This window comes from Muscardinus avellanarius (assembly GCF_963383645.1).
Source record: "Muscardinus avellanarius genome assembly, chromosome: 1".
Lineage (NCBI taxonomy): Eukaryota > Metazoa > Chordata > Mammalia > Rodentia > Gliridae > Muscardinus > Muscardinus avellanarius.
In genome coordinates this window covers 108,885,248-108,895,054 of record NC_137786.1, presented here as the reverse complement: position 1 = coordinate 108,895,054, position 9,807 = coordinate 108,885,248, and the positions used below count along the sequence as shown (strand labels likewise).

The 9,807-nt window shown below is 48.3% G+C and overlaps 1 protein-coding gene across 1 annotated transcript; it reads right to left on the bottom strand.

Moving 5' to 3' along the window:
• Window positions 1-1,738: 1,738 nt before the first annotated feature.
• LOC308276443 (L-amino-acid oxidase-like) lies at window positions 1,739-9,521 on the bottom strand (the record flags this gene model as incomplete). The annotated part of the gene is made up of 6 exons (XM_080715218.1): window positions 1,739-2,570; window positions 4,628-4,761; window positions 6,910-6,978; window positions 8,007-8,208; window positions 8,898-9,010; window positions 9,294-9,521. 6 exons carry the CDS (start codon window positions 9,519-9,521, stop codon window positions 1,739-1,741), a joined length of 1,578 nt encoding a protein of 525 aa, XP_080571344.1.
• Between the last annotated feature and the right edge of the window lie 286 nt (window positions 9,522-9,807).

The following is a 9,807-nucleotide window of genomic DNA, read 5'->3' as shown; positions in this document are numbered from 1 at the left end:
GAGGATCGTAGACCCCAAAGAGTGTGCTTCCCCGGTAGCATGCTGTTCTGTCCCAGTCTTAGGCTCTAAAGACAATGCAGTATCTCAGCTGGTTCTGAAGGCTTCCTGAAGGCACCTTGTTGCATTTGATAATAAGCTGTCACCTTACTTCATAGCCAGCTAATATCTCCCAGCACTCTCGGAGATTAACTCACACCCCCAAGAGGTCCTTGACGGACAAAGTTCAGGCCAGGTTATTACCAAATGATGGGTTTCTCAAGACCTCATTCCTCTGTATGCTCAGTCATCTCATGATCTCTCTACTTAAGAGATATCAGAATCAACTCATCTATCTGCCTCTTCACTTCTCAGAGCTGCCAGGACAAGAGGATCTAGAGGGACAGGGGAAAGTATAGAAGGCAGCATGACCCTATGCCTTCTGATAACTTTCATTCATTCAGACACTTCAAATATTAATTGCTGAATGACTCCAAAGTGAATTGCAAAGTGTTTCAAGAGCACAAAAAATAATAAGACATGTTATAAATAAATTTCCATGGTGCTGTAAGAAAACACATGTGTTTGAACGTGGCTCAACAAGATGATTTTGCTTTTTCCCAAAAGGGATCCTGCCACCTGTACAGTCAGGTATGCAAAAACAACATACTGGGCCTTTTATCCCTAACGTAAAGGTCCTGTGCTGTGCTCCTACTGATGGGAGCATAGCATCACAGTCTTCATGCTGTTGGCTGCAGGGGATGCCAGGGGAGGGATTGGCACTTGCAATTTCCAAGAAATGTTAACTTTACAAAATGGAGCTTAAGTCAAGCTATTTCTTTCATAGAAGAGATCTAGTTATATTCTAACAGAGCACCTGAGTCTAAAAGAATCAAGAGGATTTGGAGTGAAATTTAGTTTGAACCACTTTTTTATTTTTATTTTTTGATGGAACTGAGGATTGAACCCAGAGCTGTTCTACCTCTGAACTATACCCCCAGCCCTATCTATTTTTTTTTTTTATTTTGAAAGAGTCTTGCTAAGTTGCTGAAGCTGGCCTCAAACCTGAGATCTTCCTGTCACGCTCAAAGTCCTAGGATTACAGGTATGCACCACCAAGCCCATTTTAGTTTGAGCCACTTCAGAATAGTACTTGTGACCTCAGACAGTTAATAGCTTTGAGAATTAGTTTTCTTCATCTGTGTTTTGGAGTAGTATTAGAACATGTACATTGGAAGCTGCTGTAATAATATAGAAAATCACTGAGCATGTTGATAGCCATACAGTTACCTCCAAACTAAGTTCTTACCTTCTTTTAAAATTCATGTTCATGAGAGGTGGAGGAGTGAAGATGGGGAGAGGAGGTGGGGATAAACTTAGATTAAAGGAATTAAAATAGAGCAAAGGATCCCAGACAAAAGCCTTGGGAGGAAGGGGTCTCCCTGGCCCTCAGCACTGAGCTCTAAGATTATTTGAGTGACATCCAGAATGAAGATGAAACACTTAGGGATACTCTTCAATTAAACAAAGGCTTTATTGTTTTAATCACCCTATCACATGTTCATGTTGAGATATTTTCAATAAATTCAAGGTCATGTGGGGTCATATATTTGAGAGACTCAATTTCTTGACCTTAGGTGGCACCCCTTGGTCTGGCATCTTTAGGCAAAGATGAAGATATGATGAGATAATGGCTTTTGAGTATTTCCTGGTAGACCAAGGTAAGTGGAATCACCTCAGGTGCTGGTGGCCATCAAGTTGGCTACAGCTCACTTTTGGAGTAGGGCTCTTCTGTGTCCCTGGGACCTCTTGTCAAAGCCAAATCTATAGCCTGTTGGATGCTCTTTGCTGCCCGGAGCCCTGATTTTATAGCCGTATCAATCCAGCCATGGGGTAGGTCTGTGTGCTCCCCAGCAAAGTAGACCCGCCCTTCGGGATGCCTGAGCTCCTGAACATAGTCTATGTATTGGTAGGGGGTTAAGTAGGCAATGCCTCCCAAGGAGTAGGGGTCTTGGCTCCAGTGCTTGACTTTGGCATAGGGGCACAAGGCCCGGAGCTCTGTTTTGGGACGGTCATGGACAGCGGCTAGGTCATCGAGAATGACATCCACCACCTGGGTATTGTCCATGGCAGTAAAGAACAAAGAGTCATCATCTAGGGTGTAGGATGCCAGGATGATCCCTACGCCATCAGGGAAGATGTGATTTGGGTAGTAGATGAAGCGGGAAGGCCGGTCAGTGCTGGACATGCCACAGAAGATGCCATCACGTTCCCAGAAACGCTGCGTGCAGGCCAGGATCACCTTGCTGGCACTGTTGTAGTGAACTGAACGTAGTGCATCTTCCTTGGCAATGGAGAGAGGGGGCTGGAAATGGAGGAGCCGGGCAGCCTTGGCGGTGCTGGCCACCACCACGAAATCGGCAGTCAGACGTGCTCTAGGCTGTAGAGGATCAGTTGTCCGGTAGGTGATGTGGACATGGTCTCCCCACATCTCCACTTCCTCTGCTGGCGAGTGGAGCCAGACTGTCCCTGGCAGGAGGGCATCATGCAGGGCCTGAGGGAGTTGGTCCAAGCCCCCAGATATTTCATGGAACCTGAGAGTAAGCAGGAGAAGGAGGGAAGGGGCATCAGGTTGATGGACAAGGAATGCAGAAGGTGGGTTGTTTGGACTGGACAGAGGCTGAGCACGCTAATGGACAGTCCTGGCCTTTGTCAGAAAGAGAAAAAGTTGGCAAAACGATCAAAACCAGGCAGAGGGTCTCTTAGCTCCCGGAAACTAGAAAAAAGTGTTGTTTTGGGCTGGTCAAGGCAAAAAATACATCTGCCCCTCACTCTCTGCCGCTTTCTTCCTGTCCCCTTGGTGTCCCCTCCATGCAGCATGCCTGGTCTAGAGGCTCACAGAGACCCAAGGTTCCTACAGAGGTACTTAGCCCCTTTCACGATGCCCTCAGAGAGTCTAGCACAGGGTGGCCCCCAAAGAATGCAGCCTAGAAACCCTTAAGAACCTCTATTCAGCCTGTCTTAAGACTTCCTAGAGCTGGTGTGGTGGTGCTCAGATATAATGCCAGTACTTGGGAGGCTGAGGCAGGAGGATGGCACATTCAAGATCAGTGCCAGCAACTTAGCAAGTCCCTAGTAACTTAGCAAGATCCTGTTTCAAAATAAAAAATAAAATAGAGTTGGGGCTTTAGCCCACATGTAGGATGCTTCTGGGTTTAATCCCCAGTACCAAAAGACCAAATATAAATACATACACACACACACACACACACACACACACACACACACACACACACACATCTTAACCTTTCATTTTCCTCTATGGCAGTTCTTGGCTTGAATTTAAATTGACTGATTAACCCTGATTACAAAAGCAAAAAATGTAGGAGAACTCATGCAGGAAAAGAAGAGGCCTATATGTCCAAATAAATAAATCTATCAGGCCTCATAGGCTTAGTTGTCCTCTGGTAAATGTCAGTAGCCTGTTTTGGCTGAGTTGAGCCACAGAACCCTGAGTTAGAGTAAATCCCTATTCATTTTATCTTTTTGGGTTGTTGTTTTTGTTTTATCTTTCTTTTTTTTTTGTACTAAAGATTTAAACTAGGGGTATTCTACCTCTGAGCTAGACCCTCAGCCCTATTTAATTTTTATTTTGAAACAGGGTCTCCCTCACTAGGTTGATGAGAGTCTTGGTACTTGCTGAGGCTGCCCTCGAACCTACAATTCTCCTATCTAAGCCTCCCAAGTACTGGGATTATACACATGTGTCACCGTTCCTGGCATCTTTTTTTTGTTGTTGTTTTTTTGTGGTACTTGGGGTGGAACCCAGAGGCTTTCTACCTCTGGGCTATATTCCCAGCCCTATTTTATATTTTATTTTTGAAACAGGGTCTCACTAAGTTGCTGAGAGCCTCACTAAGTAGCTGAGGCTGGCTTCGAACCTGCGCCATCCTCCTGTCTCAGCCTCCCAAGTGCAGGGATTACAAGCGTGTGCCACCACGCCCGGCTCTTTTCTTATTTTTAAATTTTGAAACAGGGTCTTGCTAAATTGTGAAGGCTGGTCTGAAACCTGTGATCTTCATGTCTCAGCCTCCCAAGAACTTAGATTATAGGCACATACCAATGCATCTGGTTCATTTTACTTTATAGCCGCAGATCACATGGTCACTGACCAAGGGTGGCTGAGGTCCAGTTTTAGCATCCCTGATACACCTTCCTGGGCTGAAAGCAAGTGCCCCCTGCATGGACCCTTGAGTCAGGGCTGAAGCCACACTCTGCATCAGAGGAGAATAGGTAAGGACCACAGCAGTGCAGATTTACAGCTTCCTAATATTCCCTTGGGCAGAAGTTCTCAAAATGAGTTTCCAAAACAGCCTTCAGAGAATCACTGGAATGTGTCATAAATGCATGTTCTCAGGTCTCAGCCCAGGTCTACTGCCTCTGGGGCCATGGCCAGTTATTTGTGTTTAACAAACACCTTACTTTCCTCTGAAGATTCTGAGTATTTTCTGGCGTTTGAGAACCCTGTCTTCGCCCTCTGTGGCTCTCGTTTCTTTGGGGGGTTTATTTGATTTATCTAGTCCTTCCTTCTACTACTGTCCTTTTTGGTAAGTGGTCAGCCCATACCCATTCTCCCCACCCCATTTCCCACCGATGCTGTTGCAAGGAGATGGTGGCATGCAGCGTTTCTGTGAAGGCCTTGTAGTAGCCAGAATCTATGTTCATCAGGTCCCCGATCATCTGTACTGCCCCACGGCTCAGGTTTCCCACCTTGATCAGGTACTCCTGTGAGCATGGGCAGAAAAGAAGACAAGCAGGTCAGGATGTCCAGGGAGCCAAAAGAGAGCCCTCGCTTCCCACCTGCGTACAACAAGGAACAGAACTGGGCAGGTGTAATGGCAGCTGTGTACTCAGTTGGCTCCAAGGGGTTGCTCTGCATGAAGGACTCAGAGGAAAGTGTTCAAAATGGTCTCCTAGGTCCTAAAAACAGGGAAAATAGTTGGTATGGATTTCAACCTGCAAGACCTCTTCTGCACCCTTCACTTGGGTAATCTTTTCACATAATCCTAAGAACTCCTGTTTTATTGGTGGGGAAACTGAGGCTCAGTCTTCGTGTCCAGCTGCAAATTTGGGAGGCCTAGCCTGGCTCCTCAGATCTTTCCAACAACAACAAGCCGGGATGAATGTGAGTAACAAGGACTTCTTGTCCTGCCCCGCCCCTATGCCACTCATCACCTGCCGTCCCGGCCACTCCATCCATCAGCAGGTGACTCCGAGGTTCTGCTTCTAGGATACCTGTTAACCAGTGTTTGTGCTCTCTGCATTTTGTCCCTGCTCCTTTGTCCAGACAAGAGTGGAACAAAGACTATCACAGTAGACATGACAAAGCTGGATGGAGAAGCTTCTGCAGTTAGGGTGGCTGGCCATTCGGTCTGCACAGAGCGGAGCTGGTCCCCTTGTCCCTAGGGTGGGCATCCTGAGGCCCCGGCAGCTGCAAAGAGGCTTGACAGGAACTGCCAGGATGGCTGAGCAAGAAGGGCCTCAACCAAACATGCTTGTTTAAACCAGAAATAGACTGCAGGGCCCACAGTCCCAGGAACAGCAACTTCAGGAACTGCTTGAGATGCTTGGTCTATAAGATTCCCCTTTTTTTCTACCCTTCTACCTACCCAGTGCTATTTATTTTGAAACAGGGTCTCGCTAAGTAAGTTGCTGAGGGTGTCCCTAAGTTGCCAAAGCTAGCCTCAAACCTACAATCCTCCTGTTTTAGCCTCCCAAGTACTGGAGTTCCAAGGCCTGAGCCACTGAGCCTGGCTTCTATAAGACTTCTAACAAAGATAGCCAGGACCCAGAGAAGTAACTTGGCTCCCCAGCGGAGGTAGGGGTTACAGAGGCTGAGGGAGCAGGGTGCTGGAGATCTTCTCTGGATCGTCTTATTCTCCAATTCCTGCATTTTTTCTTCCTTCTTTACTTCTAGATTGGAGTATCCAATTGCCAGACTATATTACTATCTGACTTTGACCCACCTATCCTCCGAAGCAGCTAGTCCAGAAGGGTTTGCAAACCACAGCCTTTGATGCAGCAGTTGGCTCAGAATGGCTAGGATTTCCTCAACGACTATCAGCTTCCTTATATTTTACCTTCTCTCCCACTCACTCAGCTTCCATTCCAGGGCCAATCACAGAAAGCCAAAATCCTCCCTAGTCAATCACATTGGTGTTCCCCGACCCTGCCTTCTAGTCAGCTACCTCTAGCCTCTTCACGCCATCAGCCTCCAACTGGGGCTCATCTCAAACCTTCTCCTGTGCTATCTGTGTATATGTGTGTTGTGGTGCTGGAGATTGAACCCAGGGCCCCGCACACACCAGACACGTGCTCTGCCACGGAGCTGTACCCCCAGCCAACCCTGTTTTCCCTATAGTCATGTGCTACATCGATTCCATCGATGATGCATCAAACGTAGGACAGTGGCCACATGAAAGTATTTAGTCTAATGACATTGTAAATGTTTTAGTTTGTGTAACTAAATGTTAAGATTTTTGTACAACTTATGTGATCTCCTAAGTTTTCTCAGACATCATCCTCATGAGGTGATCCATGATTGTGTAAGGCTTCCCCATACTTCTTCCTGCCTTTGACTCTGCCAAAATGCAAGCGACTGTGGCCAACCTCCTTCATAAATCAATCTCTGTATAAATAACCTCGACTGCCCTCCGTGTGGAGTGGTCTTTGTATGTTCCTTCCTTGCCTCCCTCCCTCTCAGTCCTCTCCTGTCCTAGCTTACATTCTAGGAAGAGAGACAGGTCGTAAACAAGTTAAACATGTAAGATGTAGTGAGATAAGTATGGGAGGATAGTCCCACTGGAGTGGTTTCTGGGGAGCAGTATCAGGGTGGAATATGGGCAGCAGAAAAGAGAGTATCTCAGGACTGACCTTGGTGGAAAAGGAGTCATACTTCTTCAGTACCTGGCTGCAGCTACTGTTCTTCAGCTCCTCCACCACCTCGGCATGAAAGAGGAGGAGGGAAGGACATGATGGCAAATGTCATCTCTACACACCCTCACCCCACCCCATCTGGTCCCCGTGCTCCAAGCTCTTTGCTTTCTTCTTCCTTAGTCCTGAGCTCATGGGCTGTGTCCTACAACCAGACCAGTGTGTGCTTATGGTGACAAAGTCACCTCAAGAGAGGGTACACGGTGTGTAAAGGAGGCAGTCTTCTCAGTCAGCTGTGGAGCTCAGAGGATGGGCAATTCTACCTCCTTGTCCTCTGTTGAGGACATTTCTGCAGGTTTCCAAGGTTGTTGCGAATGGTATGGATGCCAAAGGACCTGGCCCATTGAGCTGTTCCCAAGAGCTGAGCAAGTTTATGCAGAGCTCTAGCAAAGGCCTGTCACGAGAGCGCTCTGTCCCACCAAGCTCTGCTGTCACACCCAGGTCTCCTGATCCATCATCAGGAAGACAAAGGCAGGCATTCTAGACAGGACCATCATCGTTTGCCCTCCTGGATCACATATCTATAATGATGACAATTTTAATTCAAGAACTAGCCTTCTTCTCACTTTACACACATCCTCTCACTTAAGCCTCACAACCATCCCAGAAGAGAGGCTCCAGTACTATGGCCATTTTACAGAATCTAGAGCAAAGAGATGGAAAGTTTCTTAACAGGGACACAGTGTATACTCAAATCCAGAGTCCAGCTTATAGGTCTCTCTCTGCCTTAAACCTGGACCTGCCTTATGATCTCAATGGCAGCTGAGTTTGCACCTGTCTGCACATGTGGAGGTCTTTGGGGTCTGAGAACACACAGTGAATGCTGAGCAGATGGTTGAGAGGGGAGGAAGTCATGAAAGGGAGGCAGGGTGGTCAAGAGCCAAGCTGGTGATGTGCTCCTGCACATGGGCCCAGAGTCTATGGGAGGGCTTCTGCTCTACTGAGGGAATCAGAGAAAAAAATTAAGGAAACTTATACAAGATGTCTCTGAAGAGTGTTGGCCTGCGCTGGGGTCGCTGCTCCCTGCCTCGGCTTACCTTCCTCAGTGACTCATCGAAGAGCTGTTCTGCTGTCTTCCCTGCCTCATCTGCTCTGACTAGGTAGCCCAGCAGGCTAGGGTCAGCCTGCACAGCCTCTGTGCGCTGCCGCACTCCATTGATCAGCATCCAGGTCCGGTTGTTGCAGGGACAGAACTCCTTGAGGGTGAGCCCATACTTCCGGATGAGCTCACGAGAGAGCCTGTGGAGTAAGTCAGACAAAGAGGCCGCCATCCCTGCCTGCGTCCCATGCCCACTTCCTGCACTCTTGGATTCTCTTGGGCCACCGTGGAGCTCTCCACACACAAGGCATGCTGAGCCTCCTGGCCACTTTGCTACACACATGGCCATGTGGCCAGGAGGGAACTGGGTCCCCATTCTTATGGTCACACCTCACCATGCTGGCTCTCTGTACTGGCTTAGATCACTCTCACTGTATACAAGGAATGTCCTCTGGGTTCAGCCTCTCTGAAGACTGAGGGCATCATTCCTGAGCCTTTTAGGCTGCATTCTTTGAACACCTGCTTACCCTGATCCCAGGGCTCCCAGGAGACACCATATTCTCCCTACAATGCTCCTATTCTGATGGAAACCTAGTAAATTGCTTTTGACTTTACAAGATGTCATCTCAATTTTCTTTTATTAATCTCCTTGACTGATCTCCTAGGCAAGTGGTGCAGGTGTAACTATGCCCATCATGTAGATTAAAACACTGAGGCTCTGGGAGAGGTTTTAGAGGTAGCCCTGGTGCTATGATTGAATTGAGACAGATCCCAGCCCCTTGACTTGAAAGAGCAGAAAGGACTCCACCCATTGTTGTGTCTTTTTTGGCCTTGGTGCCAGCAGCCACATCTTGGGCTTCTCATCCACTCCCACATCCCTTAACCATACCTGTGGTTGACAGGGATCCTCATAGCTCCCAGCTCTATGTATAACTGTGTTCCAGGAATTCTATGCGTCTCTACTCTGCCACCTACACGCCCTGAGGCCTCCAGGACAATCACCTGGAAAGATAGCCACTTATTAGACTGGACAAGGCCACATCCCCTCCACACAACAGCCTCCCCTCCCTCCTTGCAGGCCCCGCTTTCCCACCTTTCTGCCGCTTTCTGAGGCCTCCTCCTCTTCCCTGGTCAGACCACCTGCTTTCCCACCCCTTGTATTCCAGCCTGGAGCCCTGGACTTAGACTCTGCCCTAGATCCTTGGGGCTATCCACTACCTACTTCTCCGCATCCCTGTGCAGCCCAAGTTCCCCACGAGAGACTCTCCCCAGCCCCATCATGTACCTGATGGCCAGCATCTTGTAGGGTCTTGGCAGCAGTGAGGCCGGCCATGCCTGCCCCAATCACCACTATGCGTTTCCTTTCAGCTGTCTGCCCAAGCCCATGTTGAGCCAGCTGCACCATCTCTTCATAATGGGGGTCCTCAAAGCATTTCACAAGCTCATCGTTGAGGGCCTGGGTACCAAGTCCCAGAACAGACAGGAGGATGAGAGCCAGACAGCCTGGGAACATAGCTGTGGAAAGAGTAGTCAGGCAAGTCTCTGGAGACCAAGGACATCCAGTCTTAAGCTTTAGTATGAGGAGGATTTTATCACTGGATCTGTGACGCAACATCTTGGCGTTCCTGTTCCTTTCTTCCCCTACCAGAGCATGTGTGTGTTAGTCACAGGACCTTCTGCGCTTGCCTTGCGCTGTTTCTGCTGGTTAGCAATGTCCCTTCAGGGGTCAGTGTCCCCTGCTCAGGGAGTGCTTCAGGCTGCATATCTTCCCAAGGGACTGCCCTCATCATCACCAACTG